This window comes from Pristis pectinata, chromosome 17 (assembly GCF_009764475.1).
Source record: "Pristis pectinata isolate sPriPec2 chromosome 17, sPriPec2.1.pri, whole genome shotgun sequence".
NCBI classification, from domain to species: Eukaryota; Metazoa; Chordata; class Chondrichthyes; order Rhinopristiformes; family Pristidae; genus Pristis; species Pristis pectinata.
Genome location: NC_067421.1, coordinates 21,586,981 through 21,605,100, shown reverse-complemented (window position 1 = coordinate 21,605,100; position 18,120 = coordinate 21,586,981). Strand labels below are relative to the sequence as shown.

The following is an 18,120-nucleotide window of genomic DNA, read 5'->3' as shown; positions in this document are numbered from 1 at the left end:
CAAACTGTACATCTGACTTTCAGGGGTTACTTTAACCTCACTTGCTTGTTGGTCTAACATTGGTTTTGTGTCTCTTGACTAAAGAGTGAGTAAAATCTCATGGGGTAAAAAACCAATGTTAATCCCCATCTTGTCAGTTTTCTAATGGTTCAAAAAGATAAAATGGGCCCCTATTTATTTTGGATTACTGTATAATACAAGGGAATAGAATATAAAGGTGTCTTCTTTCCTACCCTAATATTAGCACATAATCGATAAATACTAAACTAAATCATGAGATTGTAATAGTAAATTCAGCAATTACACAGTTTTGACTACTGCCCACACTTGGGGCTTAATGGAAGTTCGACATCACACCAAGACGCACAGAACTAAAATGCTGGAATTGTTTTAAAGCCAGTGATAAAGCAGTTTTCCAAGTCAGACTCTGTACATCACTGGGGTATCAAATGATCTGAAATATAAAGTTTCTTGAACTGACCTCAATGTTTTTCTTAAGGATTTAAGGTGGCAGATTATTCTGTATTGGGAAATGTCTTCTTAACCTCTTGGGAGTGTTTGAATGTTTTTCAAGTACACAAGAATGGATTAAGAATGATATTAGCAATAGGAGAATCCATATGATTATATCCTTGGTCATTTTTCTATTTGATAAATTAGGCAAATCCTACTCATCAATTTTATGGATATCTTATAATCATTCTCCATGTTCCACAAATCACCACTGAAATAAGTTTTAATCATATGAGAAAATATCCTGGGTTTACAATATGAAATTTTATTTTCAAACAACATACAATTTAAAGGGATTTATACCTGAAACATCTGCAGCTAACATACAATGCCTTATCTTTCACATTGATCAATGGGGTTTCAGCCCTGGGAATGGATGGTCTCATCAATATTAAAAATCATGCGGGACCACAAAGAATGTACACATTTTGCCACCTGTAGCAGATTGAAAGGAAAGCTCATCTTATACACAGATCACTACAGAATTTAGTAATCTTGCACTTTGAGCAAAGATGCCCATTGTTATTTTGCTTTATTAACTGTTCTTTTGAGACAAAAACAAGTACACAGTTTTTTTTAAAAACATACTCTGAGTTTTCACAACTGAGGAAAAATACAATGCCAAGGAAACTGCTGTTGTGCTCAACATCATTTTTGCATTACTGCCATTGTTACTTTATTTCAACTGGACATCATGGCAAAATTAGTTCACACTGATGACTATTCAAGATCAGTGACCACCTTTGACTTATTAGTTAGAGTTTTTCTGATATAAACTGAATCTTCAAATAAAAGCAATCTTGGATGGGACCTGGTACATCTTGTGCAATAAAACAAACATTTAAAACATATAATTGTGTAGTGCAAGTTCATTGTGCATTAGAGGATCAAATTATTTCCATTAATATATTACACAGAACTGACACAGCTAAGAATGAATTGGCAATGGCCAATTGACAAAAGCCAAATGTTGCAGTTCCAAGAAAGCCAAACCAAAGACATGAAAATACTTAGAATGTCAGTCAACATCTGTGAAAGGAGAAACAAAGCCAATGTTTTGGGTTGATAACCTTTTATTAGAGCTGCAAATGTCAGAGATGTAAGAGATTTTAACAAGGTACAGAGGCAGGGAGAGAAAGGAAAACATAAAAAGATTTGTAACAGAAATGGAAGGTAGAAAAGATTAAACAGCACTAAAGGTACGAAACTGCAAGGCAGAAGAATTTAGATATGGACATGTAAAGAAACAAAAGATGGAGTTAAATATGTAAACTGGAGTAGCGGAATCCTTACCAGCAGTTACCCCATCTATTCTTTGGACATCTGGTGTTGGCGATGATTCTCCTATTGCATGTTAGTCCTTTCTCCACAGGTGTTGCCTGAGTTAAGTATTTCTAACATTTCCTGTACTATATTTGCTTCAGACTTCATTTTCATTTAAACCAAAATAAATTCAAATTAATTTCAACATCAATTTAAAAACAATACTATCATGATTTTACAAGCTATTATTTTCTTTCCTATCTATAAAAGAATTGCTCACAGTTCAAAAAAGACAGTACCAAAAACTGTGTTTTCTTTTAGTGGGGGAGAATTAAACTTAACTCGTGGACAGGAAAACTTCAGGATCAGTTGAAACAATACTTTTAGTATCTTCCCCAAAGTTATATTCCACTAACTTCAATGGAATATAGAATCACCATCACATCCAATCGAGTCAATTTTCCAACTTCAGGTTTGATTAAAGATGTCCCAATTATACTTGCATAAGTATAGGTTCATAAGTATATTCAATTTTGCAGGAGCATTGAGAAAAATGAAACACAAAACTGCACCAATGTCTTCCAAGTGAAACAGTTACTCTATTGAATAAAATTTACTTTGCACATATATAAATATGATTTTCAGAAGTTCTGAAGTTCAGGGATGTCCTTGTAGAGGTCAAGAGACTTTGGATTGGAGAAGCTGCTACGTTGTTTCACATCTTTGCCAGCGATAACTTGCTTCACTGCCACTTCTACTTTCTTTCCGCTGATGGTGTACTACAGAAAAAAGGTCAATGTGAACAACATTTCTATGTCTTCATATTTTTTTATCATGATAAGCAATGACTGCTCATTCATTATTGTACAAAATAGGGTCCAATCTTAGACGAGTGCCCTGCTGCTTTGCAAATACTGGCTTAATATGATACTCTGTTTTGGCAATAGTGTTCAACAGTTGATTCCGCATGACTTTGGCCAGGCAGAGCAGAGACCTGAATTTTGGACACTGATACCAGCACACAAGTACAGATCAGAGCTTAAATATCAGTTTTGTTTTCATGCTCACTTTTACTATTGTTAAAGCTCAAATTTTATTTACAAATTTGCTCTGCAGCCATTTGATGCAGGAATAGTAATATAATAATTCAAATAATTAAGAACAATAATGTTTCTGTTTCAGATCACATTATCTTTGTGTTGTTTGTTGTGTGATGCAGTCACACTCAACTATATTCTCATTAGATTTACTATCCCTGCTCTAGGCAAAAGCTCAAGCTTTATTTGAGTTATATAGAGTGGATCAGATCAGTCCATTAGATGTGCGAGCTTTGTATTTCAAATATGTATACATGAAAACAGAATATCAGTTTCATATTTGAACCAAGGATGTCATTAATTCAACGGACCAAAACAATGCCATAAACTTCAATGGAGATGAAGATTTCCTGAAAGTTTTGGCAATTACAAATAAATTACAATACAACTAAATGCAGAATAGATGTATTGAACTTATTTCACCAAGTAACCAGGATGATACAAACCTTGCAAGATAAATCTGAAGAAACACTAAAATCTAACTTTGCTGCTTCAACCTCTGGGCTTGATTGAAATTGGAATATTGTTTTCAATCATTAAATTATTGATTTGGCAAAGCAAACCGATGATAAAGATCTAAGGAATAGGTCCTAATTCTGGAAAGACAATAGCTCACTTTGATCAGCATTTAATGTATGATTTCCACTCTTGTTAACAAGCATCCTGGCACATTCAGGATCAACTGTTTATTTCTAATGTAAATCAAGGGAAATAAGTACTGCAATAGTCTACTATAAACCCACCTACTCAGATAATTTTTGGAAGGTCTTTGACCTGTACCAGTTGATTCCACATTAATTGGAACTCTGATTCCATTCAAAGACGTCATCTGTTTGCTGAATGATCTCCAACGTTATCCATTTTTATTTCAGTTTCCAGCAGCTGCAGGATTTTGCATCTATTCAAATACTTATGTTTTGCAAATGCTACATTTAACATTTGTGCTACTTGATAGTACTTTTCGTAAATAATTGCTAGTTGAAAAAAATCTAGTTTTTTTCTAGTTTAATAGAAACATACAGATTTTTTTACTGGAATGAGGTACACAAAGCAGATGTGAAGGAAACTCTACTTCCAATCATTCCCAAATGCAATATGACAGTTCATGTCCATATATGAAAAAATTGTGACTTAACAAAGAACAAAAAGCAGTTAGTTTGCTTGAGAATATGAATGGATATAGTGAAAGTGCAGCAACTTACAGGAATGTCTTTAGTCTCCAGTATGAAGGCAGGGACATGTCTAGCTGATAAAGCCTTTCGGATGGCACTTTTCACCTTCAACACCAGGTCTACTGTAAAAACTTGATTGGAGGCCATTTTCAGGAAAAGGATGACTCTTTCCTCACCATCCTTGTTGTACTGCGGGACACAGAGACTATCTGCAACTTCCTCAAAGGCTTCAACTGCAGGGCAAAACACCACAAGCTGCTTTCAGAAAGAGAGCAGTAAGAATCTGCTATCTCTCACATGGACCTCTCAGCCACGACACAATGCATTAACATTTCAATAGCCTAAACCGCAGCAGTTTTGCCAAGTTTTAATTGCTATGCAAAAATCACATTGCGAATGCTTTTTATATCAGAGCTCCTGTTGCTAAGGGGCATTGACTTTGGATTTTTATTTAAACTGGTTGAACAAGAAGAGTCTTATGTGAGGCAGAAATAGGGTAGATAGTCAGAGTATTTTACCCAGGATGGAAATGTCAAATACTAGAGGATAGAGGTTTAAGGTGAGAGGGGGAAAGTTTAAAGGAGATTTGCAAGGCAAGTTTTCTTTTTACACAGAGAGTGGCAGGTGCCCGGAAAGCATTGCCAGAGGAGGTGGTAGAAGCAGATACAACAGCAATGTAGCAATGTTTGAAAGGCATTTAGGCAGACACATGAACAGACAAGGGAAAGAGAGAGACAGACCATGCACCAGTGGATGGGATTAGGTAGATTGGCATCATGGTAGGCCGAAGGGCCTGTTCCTGTGCTGTACTGTTCCATGTTCTAGTTACAAGGTATCTCACCACAGCATCTTGCTCATTTGTAACAAGATTGATATTAATTCACCATGTGCTTGACAGTGATAGTTTAGTGACTTTTGCACTTAATAAGAAATGATAAATTCTGGGATTTGAAAACAAAAATCCCATTGCCCCTCATTTCTTGTTCATATATCACATGGATAACAGAGTTCTCGAATGATCTGCTTTAGCATCAGAAAGAAGAATAGGGTAATGTTTCTTCGAATCCCCCTCTAAAATTTCTGTGGGTGATTTTTGGGAACTCTGGGAAAAGAGTATACAGGTTTTGCATAAAATTTCCAATGCAGAAGCAGGTCAGCCTAAGTGAATAGAGTCCAATGAGTCTGGTCCCACTTCAATTATGTCTTCCCACTCTGCCCAAGTCCATCATTGCCCTCTTGCCTCATATGTGGTGCATGTGATGATATTGCTACATTGAGTGATTTCATGATTATCACATCTCCTGTGCACCATTTAGTATCAACCTTTGAAAAAGTCAGTAGTCTCTGGATTATTCCTACTAAAATGAAACAGATCATTTGCCACTTATCTGGCAACTGTTACGAATTACTGTCTTCCTGCATTTTAGTGCAGTCCTTATTATAATTAGCTTTGTGCCTCAAGGTAGTATCATCTGCAAATTGCGATACTTCCAGTTCCCGACTTTAAACCATCTATTTATAAAGGTGAACAACAGAGATCCTAATACAGATCCCGATAGATACTATTTCCCAATTGCTGTCACTCTCAGAAATTTCCCTTAGCCTCACCCCTCTGTTTTCTATTTTCTGAGCTACCTTTCAAATCCATTCTGCTCCCAGGGCCCTGATTCAGCCCTTGTCTCAAAAACGCAAGTTTATCAAAGGCCTTCTAATCATCCATATGGACCTCATCCACTGCAGTATCCTTGTCCACCCATTCTATTACTATTTTAAATAATTTGATAATTTTGGTTAAACACTACTTTCCTTCTGGGTTATTTTTTGCCAATTTTCAGAGAGTTTTATACCAAGGTGACAAGCTGAAAATCTACCTATTCATCTTGCCAAGCATCTTCATGGCTGATTAGCTATCAAGGTTCGCATAACAAACAAAGCACACATTTAAATTGTTGGCTCTGTTCCCTGACATGGAATTTCATCATATGTGATAAAAAACATTATTTTTCAACATCATTACTTCTAATCATGTATGACAAAGCAGCCATTGGGAACTGAGTGATCAGAGTCCAATGTGGCCCTTCGCTTCCATAGGAATGGTAGCATCTGTAGAAATACTGCCCTTGAAAAGCAGCAAAGAAAATTACAAGTGTAGTTACAGGAAAGCATTGGATTAGAGCACTGCACTTCAAAGCTTACCGATGTGGTAGATTTCAGAGCTTCCAAATCTCACTCCATTTGGATTCAAAGTGCCATCACTGCAGAAAGGAGAAATATATTAGAGTAACATAACTTCAAAACAAAAAATAAATAAATAAAACACATCACTGGGCATCTTGTAGAATGGGATGAGGTTACAAAATGTCACATTACCCCTGCTCTCAAGGATATGTCAGTATAACCTTTATAGGGTCAAGGATTCAAAGGCATATCTAAGTGGTGCAAGCTTAAGATAAGTTTAATTTTAGAATGGATAAGGGATTCATAAACTTTCAAACCATGACAGTCATCAAAAGTTAATCCGTTGCAATTTTATACTCAGCTTGTATTCAAAAATTGAAAATAAAAATAAAACTGGAAAAAATTCTGACAAAGGGTCCAGGGCCTGCAACATCAACTGTCTTTCTTTCCACAAAGGTTACCTGACCTGATGAGAGTTGCCAACATTTTCTGATTTTAGTTCACTCAAAGACCAACCAATAACAAGGCATAGTACAAAGGAGCATGGGGCTAGTGATGGGGCAGCGATTAAATCACTGGATTCATAACCTGGAGGCTGGGATGAACAATCCAGAGGCTCCACAAGGGCAATGATCTGGATTTTTTTTTAAAGCGAAGTCTCAGTCACCGTGAAACAACTGGATTGTTGCAAAAACCCATGTGGTTCACTTATACCCTTCAAGGGAGGAAATCTGCCATCTTTACCTGTTCTGGTCTATAAGCAACGCCAGACCTTTACAGTTATGTCACTCTTAAATTTCCTCTGAAATGATCTAATATCCTCAAAAAATTTAAATTATTTAAAAAAATTACTGCATTTCTAAGCTAATCTGTTGCAGTGAGATGTTGCCAATCTTGTCTGAGATGGATGTAATCTCTAATCATTAAATTAATCTATAATTCACATCAAAGCACTGGTCTAATGTTAAGACCATCAGATATACAATAGAATGATACATGAAGATCTTATGCTGCTCCTTACCCCATTGCTGTTGCTGCCTAGCATGCATTTTGAAAAATGGTGAGATAAAGGTTAAGCTCCTCTGTTAAACGTCCTAGACAGAGTCAGATGCTTGAGTACAATTATTTGCTCCGGTTCTAAAGCCACATTCCACATGGGTTTAAATAATGCCTAATCATAGAATTTGACTGAATTATATTATGTGAGGGAGAAAAAGAGACAGAAAATGAACTGAGCATGGGTGATGCAAATCTATTTCAAGTATAATCAACAAACTGGCATGAAAAGGTTGTTTAATCTCATTGCTGCACACTACACATAGCCAGAGCTATTTCTCCTTGTGGTGCCTAAATGAGGCTTATATCTTCCATCATCCCTTTTGCTACTTAATCTCTACTGCTGTCCACTCAATCCTTCTTTTTTGTCCTTTCCTCTTCCCCCTACCTTCTCTGTACCTTGAAACTTATTTTAATCTCGAACCCTTTTCACTTCTGATGAAAGGCCACGATCTGAAACATGAATTTTGTTTCCCTCTCTCTCCCAGGACACTACCTGGACTGCTGACCTCTTCCAACATTTCTTGAAAACATGATATACATCTGCATGTTAAGCAATGGGATGCTGTTACAATTCTAGACAGCATTGAAAATAAAGAACTGATGAAATACAATTGTTCAATCAAATATACTCAAAATTAGGGCATGTTTTTCTGGTGTTTCAATTAAAATATTTGCTAAGTTTGGATAGAAACTAAACATAAAGGAAAGGAGCATGAAAATTTCCTGAAACTAGCCTGATGGATCAACACACAAAGCGTTGGAGGAACTCAGCAGGTTAGGCAGCAGCTATGGAGGGAAATGGAGAGTCGATGTTTCGGGTTGAGACCCTTCATCTGGACCGATCTCAGAGACTCAGATCCAGCAGCTTTTACCCTTATACACAGTAAGACCACAGATATCCTGATGACCATTCCAAATTGTAGATTGTAATAAATAGGAGCCTAATTGTCCCGTTTTTGTTGTTTCCATGTCTTCCAAGTTTCAAGTATATTGCAGATTTATTTGCATATTTTCGGAAGAGAATGTTTTCGAAAGAGCTGACAACAGCAGTCAATATTTTCCTGAAATAAGTCATAAAACTCTTACAATTGAAGGAATATTTCCCACAGCAAAATTAAAAAAAGTTAGAGCAAAAAAATCAACTTTCCTCCTACACAGTTTTATAGTTTGTGAACAGACAACCCTAAAAATGTAATTGTTAATAAAGGAAGAGAAAAACCAAACCATCTTTGCTTACATTCACATCCCAAATATAGCTCCCAATGATAATTAAAGTCATACAACATAGAAACAGGCCATTTGGCCCATTATGTCCATGCCGATTGTTTTTCTCATCTACACGAATCCCATTTGTCCACATTAGGTCCATACCCTCCTATGCCTTGGTATACAAGTGCCTGTCTAAATGCCTCTTAAATGTAATAATTGTATCTGATTCTAATACTTCCTGTGGCAGTACGCTCCAGATATCAATCACTCTCCACATAAAAGACTTTCCCCTCAGATCCCCTGAAAAACTCCTTCCTCTCACCTTAAAATTATACCCTCTTGTTTTTGATACCCCCCCCCCCCCCCCCCCCACCGTGGGAAACAGACAGTGGCTATCTACCCCTTCTATGTCTCATAATTTTATACACCTCTGTCAGGTCACCTCTCAACCTCCTTCACTCCAAGGAAAACAAGCACAGCCTATCCAATCTCTCTCCACAACTAAACCTCCAATCCAGGCAACATCTTGGTGAATATCCTCTGTACTCTCTCCAGCACAGCCATATCCTTCCTATAATGTGGCAACCAAAACTGCACACAATACTCCAAGTGCTGTCTAACCAGTATTTTGTAAATGTGCAACATGAAATTCCAACCTTTATATTCTCTGCCCCGATCTATGAAGGCAAGCATGCCATATACCTTCTGCACCTTCTGCAGTGTAGCACTTTCAGGGAACTATGGATTTATACACCAAGGTCCCTCTGATTCTCATTCTTTACTGCCCTACATTTACTGATAATCTTTTACTCCTATTTGACTTCCCAAAATGCATTACCTTGCACTCGTCAGGATTAAATAGCATCTGCCAATCATCAGTCCAACTTTTTATGATCTATGTCCTGCTGTGGTTTTCGACAACCTTCCTGCTGCTGCCTCCTCACCTCACCTCTCGCTCACCAATCATCCTGCAGTTGCTGTCAGTCCTACTGCCACTGCTATGTGGTGAAAGCTTGGTGAAAATTTTACAAGGGCTTTCTCAAACATAGACACATCTTGATATCATTTCTCTAAATGTGAGCACTTCTGTTAAAATAAGATCAGAGAGGAAGAAAATCCAAACAACTGTTTTAATTTCTCAAACTTACCTTCTGCCCAGCATTACGATCCCTCCAGTTTTGGGGTTTATTTTAGCGTAGTCACCATGTGCCCAGACACCTAAGTTTGAACATCAATAACAGTTAAATAGCCAAGGCAGTTAAAGCCCTTCTCATAAAACCTTTCTGCACTTGTGGAATATTGACTGGGACTCCCCTAATGCCAGGGGCTAAGATGGGGCAGAATTTGTTAAGTTCACCCAGAAAGGTTTCTTGAAACAAGGGATGGGGCCATACTCGACCAGGGAATAAAGCTGGTCCAGTGATCAAAGTTTCAAAGGGGGAGCATTTAGGGAATAATGATTATAATTTTGTAAGTTTAGGGAAGTTATGGATAAGAATAAGACTTGTCCTTGGGTGAAAGTGCTAAATTGAGGGAAGGCTAATTACAACAGTATTAGGCAAGAACTGAGGAAAATAGATTAGGAGTGGCTGCCTGAGAGCACATGTAGGAGGCAATTGGACAGACACATGAATAGGCAGGGAATAAAGGGAAACAAATCATGTGCAGGCAGATGGGGTCAGTTTAGATTGGCATCACGGTCAGCGCAGACATGATGGGCTGAAGGGCCTGTTCCCATGCTGTGCTGTACTGTGCAAATGAATTACTTCACAACATTATCCTCAGATTATTTTTGATTTCAAAAGAATATATTTTGTCCTAAGTTACATGGTTTACCTTTTACTCTACAAACCAATTAAAGAAAATGAATCAACAGTCAGAAGGCTGCATTTCAAAACAATACGATCACATCAATATTTAATTTTGAACATCCATCTCTAAATGATATTGGATTATGTCACCAGTAAAATATGCACGTGTGATTTAAGACTTTATATTTGCCAGAAGTGTCTATGATTTATTCTGTGTAGTCTGTTTCCCGTCAAGGCTGCTAAACCTCATTTAGAGGAGATAGACTCTGCTGCAACTGACAAAAATACCATAATAAGCCATTCTCAAACTTTATTCATGTGCCGGGGAGTTGCAATGAGAAATAACAACGGCAATAAAGGGAGGAAATCAGACACCAACTTCTGGAGTGTGCAATGGCAAAATTAAATGTGGAAACTGTAACTTGCTGTCAGTAATTCCCCAATTCTTCACAGGGCGTGTTGTTCTGCATATTCTGCTAGAATCAGTGAATTGGTGAAAACTTTAGGATCTAGAAATTCTATTGCATTATACAATATTTATGCACTACATGATACAATTTCAATATCAAAAGTCAGCAAGGGAAAAGAAAATTACATGCACTGCAGGGATCCCATGCAAATAGAATGAAATGCAGGTCTGGACACACTTTTGAGATTTCCAATCATGCATGCATCTCCTGGGACAACAACTTTGTACAGAAACATGTCTTCACAGCACATACAGGTACCATTCCATTGCAGCCATGGAGTTCAGCACTAGGAACCCACCTCAAGCACATCCTCTAATAAACATCCTTCCTGAAAGCTTTCCCTGAAGGCCCCCAAACTTTCCCATCACAACCTGATCCTTAATACCCGCTCCACTAATAGCTAGTCTGCCTTGGGACCACGTCCTTCCGAAAGATCACTAGGAGGAACCACAACCCTCTTAACTCCATCACCCAAACTGATTTGGTCCCAATATCAAACTCCACATCAATGGGCCCCTCTCACTTGAAACAGCTCCACTGATGTTATCCAGACATTCATCAGTGGTTCTACAATGGTGGGGCACACAAAAGGAAAGGATTTTCAGCACACACTGTGGAATTTTGCAGAAATATTTACTGGCTCGCCCCATATACCCAATCAATATACCTATCTTGATACCAAAGAATTTCTGGTATTTGTTCTCACTAGTAAAACCATTAAAATTTTAGACTCTATTGATTTTAAAATTATGTATTTATGGTATCTCAACCTTAATTTCTTGAGTACATTTGAATATTTATTTTACATTTGGTAGAATGTTTAAAAAGTCAATGGCTGGATTCTGGATTTTGCTGAGTATGGTCCACCCCCTCACTCACTGCTCACAATCCACAGAGCCCTGAAATTAACCTAATCCTGACCAGAAAGGCAGATCTTGCTGGCAAAGACCAGAGCTGAGTGGGGGAGACCCCAAGTGGCAGCAGGGCCTTGAACATTGCAACAATGTGACAGGGATGGGCCAGAACAAGACTCGTCATGAACTCCTCTGAAAACCTTGGCAGATGGCAAAACTCTATCACAGCTCTTCCACCCTGTCAAAGCCATCAAGTCTTCTCCTGAATATAAAACAATTAAAAGCTAGTAAAAATGAAATAAACAAGAAAAACATTTTAAATGTTTCTTCTACAAAAGTATTGTCTAAGAACACTTAAATAATTAAAAACATCAAAGACAAATAATTAAAATAAAATTGATCAATCTTTCTTCCTTGCACACTGTACTAGCTCTAACCTTGAACAGAATCCAACATCAGGTTCCCCAACACAAGTGTTGGGAAAATCTCAGCAAGCTCCACCTTCACTGCTGGACGTACATAGAGTCCAGCAGTAGAGCACAGCAAGTAAACCTGGGGTTTCCACATTCACATGGGAGTCCCAAAACCAGCTGGCACTTACTCAGAAACTGACAGTAAAACTCAGCACAATCTGGGCCAGTAAGTATGCTTTTTGCTTCCACATATGTTGCTTTTGCTGCTTTAATATGACCAGCTACTCAGCCTACTTAATGTTGCTGGATGCCAGAACTGGCAGCTCGCAGCCACATACATCAGAAAAGCTGAGACACCCAACACAGAGATGCTGGAATTTTATGAATAACTTCCTTCAAGGTAACTGGTGTGTACAAATGCTTCACTATTCACATCAGGCTTTGGACCACACACTTGGGATGACGTTTCAAGTGAAAATACTGTCCTTATTACACTTGTGTGGAGCAGCAATTATGTACACAACAAATAACACTCACAGTCAATGGGTGATCTGTTCACTGACTGAGGCTATACCTGGCTTAACTTATTTGTTAATAAAAATGGAGAGGTTTATCGTAATTGACAGTTTTTTTTAGAAAGAACAACTAACATTTGATAAGCATCACAGCTCCCTGTTAATTATATTACAATATATTTGCAATATAAAAATGGCACAAAGCATGCATTCTAATCTATTATATATATTTTATATACATATAATGCACACATATATAATATAAAACAATTTAGAGTGGGAGCATATTACATTTATAATTATTCCACTGGAATTTGATAAGCTTTATAATCAACAGTGAGGACTGAATTCATATTTTACCAGAGTGCCATCAGACACACTCAATAAATCCTAAGCACTTGTAATTCTAATAACCCTTCTAATTGATTGCACTATTATAGGCATGGTAATAAGTGGCTGTATCAGTCTTGTAGAATCGGACCAAAGAAGATTGCACTCATTTAGCAAATAAAGTATTATCACGGGCAAAGCTTACATCAGGGAGACAGCAGTCAATAACTGTGGCAATTGGTTGGACTGTAAATTACCCTAGAATGTGACAAAACAGTTTTGGTGGAATGGCGTGCATAAGCAATAGCTTCGATATGACAAATGATTCTGGGATCAGCTACGGGAAAAAGCTGTCGTGGGGTTATCAAAACAAAACTGGAAGGGATTTAGATCATCAGAAATTTTGCTTCTCATGGAAATTCATCCAAAAATCACAAAACAATGTACATGAATTGGTGGTGAATTAGAGTTAAGATGATTGGCATCAATAGGCAAAGCAGGATTTAATCTTAACCAAATGTTAAAAATGATTTGTAACATTATCTTCTGCTTATGGAATGTAAGGCACAGGAGGGAAAAAAAATCAGATAGCTAAATTTTAAAAAGCCTGAATTTCAGATATTCTGTCACAACTAAATCAGCAATAAATATTTCCAGATATCATTTTGATTCTGGATATACTATCACCATTTAGAACTGAAAGACATCAGTATATTAGATCCTATATGTTACCTTGGCAGCTAATGATCCTTTATGAGAAAGACTGAAATGTTTCTCCCTGATACCCAACGTAAACTGGTGTCAGGCGTGTGTAGATGAGGTGACCACCCAAAGTTGGGTCAGTGTGATGAAAACCAAGATGCTGGGGGTGTTGACCTTGGAGAGCACAATGATCTACCAGTTCATGTACCCGACCAGTCGATTTGGATGATTTTGCAGAGTCAGCACTGGTGGCATTTCCCAACTGCATGTTGTCCTGGTCTCCAACATAAACAGAAGGGCAGGAATCACTACTTCTCGGCAGACCATAAGCTTGGTGCCAGATACGAGGACGGTCCAAGAACACTTTTCTGCAGGGTGTGCCAGGGACACTGGAGGCAGCAATAGGGTTTGTCATTGATGACTGTCCTCGGTGACAGGTGACTCCCAAGATGTTGTCATGAATCTTGATTGTTGAGGGTCAGGTTGGTAAAGGACTTTTGTCTTCCAGAGGTTCAATACAAATCACCTCCTCTTGTGTGCATCAATAAAGGAATCAACAATGATTTGCAGCTCAGTATCAATGTGTGCATCCACACAAGCATCGTCTGTATGCTGTAATTCTATGACTAAAGTTGGTGCAATTTGGTTCTGAAGTGAAGGTGAAGGTTGACAGTTTCCCATTTGTCCTGCAGATTAACCCCATCTAGCAAAGAGCATTTTAAGAAATGAGATGATGTATTATATGAGGAAGGTTGAAGAGAGAGAAGGAAATCTACCATCCTTATCCAGTCTGGCCTATGTATGACTCCAGACTCACAGATGTTGTTGGCTCTTAACTGCCTCGCATTTCAGAGGCAATTAGGGACAGACAATAAATGTCAGCATTGCCAACGACATCCATATCCCATAAATGGTTATTTAAGAAAACAAATGAGGGTTGGAACAATGACATAACTATATGCCATCCCAGTCTCTTCTGGAATAGGTCTGTGATTGATGACTTGGTGAGGATCATGACATGGTTTTTCATCATGGAACAGAAGAAAGATGGTGATGATTACTGGGGGGAAGACAAATTTGAGAGACATTTTCCTTCCCAGTTGACGGAATCCCAAGATAGAAGAAGACCATGTACAATGGTCAATGATGCTCCATACACTTTTTTTTTGTATTAATTGTACATTGAAATGGATGCTCATTGTACCTCTTGTTGAGCAGAATTACATTGTGACTTGGTGAATGAGAATTCTTTCTCTGATTTTCCCTGTGAAAGATAGGAAGGAGAATTGTGTTCATTTACCAGAATCGGACCTTTCTCCTTTCTTGAAGATAAGTAACGAATAAAATGTCTTCCCTTAAATGCTTTTTTTTTTCTCAGATAACGGAGATGAGGTCATGAATTCACACCATGCAACTTCCAGAAGGACAGAGAAAATGTTGAAGGACAGCCTCAAAGTCTTCTTGTAAAAAGTGGAACATCCTGGGAATCCCTGTCTGAAGAACCTGGAAGGTCTAAATAACTGAAGTTTTTTTTTCCAGGAGCATATGGTGGCCTAATGCAGTGGAAACATACTGCAATAATCCAGGCAACTCACCTACCCGCTCTGTCAAGCCTCACTTGTGGCAGCGTGTGAAGATCTCACATAGGATCCATTAATCACTTCATAGCTCATAGAGCTGTAACGGAAGCAAATTATTCTCAACCCCGAGAGACTGCCTTAGAATAAGAACAAGGCAGTGACCCCACATAAATTCACAAGTTGCTGATGTGATGTGGAAAAACATTTGCGCATGAGTCATTGTTTTTCCTTCCTCTACAAGATATGTCCACTTATTGTGCCAATAGCATAACCAGCCAGAGTGGTGATGATTGGATGATTTCCCCAACAAACAACTCGGTAATCATTCTGTTGCAAGTGACTAAAATTGATTTTACTCATAGAATGTATATATAACTATCCTTCACTCACTGCATTTTTCTGGATTATGTACCCTGCTTTTATTGGAAGAAGTTGCTGTAGCTTATGTTTATTCAGTAGTGAGTAAATTGACCTTGTCTGCTGACATTTCTCACCTCACCAGATAATATTCAAGCAATTTGGAGCACTGGGCATCTCTAAAATTCTCAGAGCACAAAATATTCAATTTATGCAAAAAAAAAGATCTTTTTGTCCATTGTTCTAACTCAGTACTGTTACTTACAACACAGGTTGGAATAAGCCAGATGGATTTATTTCTATTTGGTTCATTTACCACATCCTTGAGAATTGTTGAAATGTCAACATCATAAAACCTCCAAACCTTAATCTCACATTGACTTTAAGGCATCAAGAAATGTATTAAAATACTCTAGGCCCTGCAACCAAGTGAACCTCAAGACACAAGTAGTAATGCCTCTGAACACTCCATATTGTTCGCAGTCAAAGAGAAACAGAGTCATTGCTATAAAATGTATTTTAAATCATTCAGCTTGTACCTGGAAATTTAGCAAAGTATGCCTTGTGATATTTGCTGCCACTTTCATCATTCCAGAAGTGTGTAGGTTGACAGGGAATGGGTTTGGTGCACACCAGCTCTCCACTTTCTCCCCACAGAACTTGTCCTATAGATGAAAAGAGAATCAATGGAATGTTTTCTATAAATTTTATTGCTTTGTTTTGTTGGAACATCCTCAATGAATTGCTTAATACCACTTGCAAGTGCTTATTACCTTCTCTATAAAAGTAAGTAATTAATTTTTGGCACTGTGACCATCATGTACACCTTATTACTTAAAAGCTACAATGGATCATAATTAATTCCATTTTTTGTTAATGAAAGCAGCATTAAAGCTGTTCATATCTGAACAGAAAAAGACGACTGAATTTTCCCAACTGGTAAAGGTATTCTTGATGTCAAGATCTGCCCAACAACCATCAGTGAAATTACAACAGACAGCAGTTTTAAGGTTTCTCCAATCAGTCACTAACCAGGAACAACGTAATCAATGATCCAGGGATGGCAGGAATTCTCCCAAACTCAGGTTTCCCCATTATATAGAGGTTGGAACACCAACAAGTTAACTTAGAGATAAGTGCAGGTGGGTAGACAGATAAATAGGAGATAAGGAAAATGCCAGCAAGAAATAGACCAGAGTAAGAAGGGTTGCTAGGACTGATTTCAAAAGGGAGAGAAACAGTAACAGCTTGAATAGGGAATGGGGTGTTAAGAGTGACACAAAGCTACACAGGGTGGAATTCCATTCGATGTAGAATCTGTGAGATCACCCTGAAAGGTTGGGTGGGATGGGGTGCGAGGGCAGAAAATACAAGTTTGACATAATCGTGAAGTGTTTTTGTGTAGGGTGTGTTAAAGATATTTGAATAAGCAATGACACTGTTGGTCCACTGATTGTTCAAGTATCAAGATAAAAACAATACTTAACACAAAACAGTTTTGTGAACCAAAAGGAAGCTTGGCCCCAAAGATAAGTTTCACGAAAGATTTTTAAAGTAAGCAGGAAGGTCAAAATGCAGTGGGCTCTGGAGTAGGAGCTCCAGAAAGAAGGAAGTTAAGAGGGTAATTGCTCCATAACCAAGGATGAGCAAAGAAGAGATGATACAATGGAGGCCAGAGAGAGAAACAGAGGGAAGAATTTAAAGCTGTGAGAAAGGCAAGGTAAATGGGGAAAGGGGTATTGTTGTGGAGAGATTTGGAGATCAGGTGAGGATTTAAAATTCAATCTATTGAGAGAAGACCCACTAGAATAGGTCAGTGAGGACTGAGGTGACTGGCATGGAGGGAGTAATGTAGAATGGTGGATAGGTGGAAGAATGTTAGATCATTTGGAAAACAGTGTGGAGATATGGGAAAAAAACATGGCACCATGAAGTGAAATAGGGCAGATGCAAGTACTCGTACACAAACCTAAGTGGATAGACTATTTCAAAATCACTTCTGGGTTTTACAAAACTTCAAAATTATGTTAAACCACAGCAAGCAATCACAGAAGTTTACAGTATAGTTAGTAAGGTGCAGAGGGTTTGGCTGTGACCCAAAATTAGCTCTTTGGTTTCCCCACTATTCAAATAGAGGCACTTGAGCTCATTCACCATCTTATCAAAAGGTGGTTTACTATGATGGGCTTCATAATGACAAGGTAGAGATAGAGATGGATATTATCAATGTGAGGGTAGAACCCAATCAATCATCTGCAGATACTGCCATGAAGGACAGAATGGAGACATTATAAAGAATAGGGTGTTGAGCATCTCAGATTGCAAGATGTCTACAGGGAGAAGAGATAGGCCACAGACCTCTTACACACACACACAGACACACACAGACACACACACAACCTTGTATTTTTCACCTTTACCTCTACATTCTGCTTTCAGTCTGAAAAATCTGCAAAAACAATAAATTTCATGCAAAATTTGGCTGCAGAACTCTAATTACCACAAAACTGTTGCCTGCGTGACTTTTATAAAGAAGTCTGAGTTGGGCCAATTAAATTTATTGTGTTATAACTAATACAAAACTCTGCCCATTAATC

At 38.0% G+C, this 18,120-nt stretch overlaps 1 protein-coding gene across 1 annotated transcript in view; it reads right to left on the bottom strand.

Annotated features, from left to right (window-relative positions):
• Positions 1-755: 755 nt before the first annotated feature.
• The window catches only part of aacs (acetoacetyl-CoA synthetase), a 103,013-nt gene continuing 85,648 nt past the window's right edge, over positions 756-18,120 (bottom strand). Inside the window, exons 14-18 of the mRNA XM_052032020.1 lie at positions 16,063-16,188; positions 9,640-9,709; positions 6,242-6,300; positions 4,076-4,278; positions 756-2,555 (exon numbers count right to left, since the gene is read on the bottom strand). Coding sequence (XP_051887980.1) covers positions 2,418-2,555; positions 4,076-4,278; positions 6,242-6,300; positions 9,640-9,709; positions 16,063-16,188 — 596 coding nt within the window. The 3' untranslated portion in view covers positions 756-2,417. The remainder of the gene's footprint in view (positions 2,556-4,075; positions 4,279-6,241; positions 6,301-9,639; positions 9,710-16,062; positions 16,189-18,120) is intronic.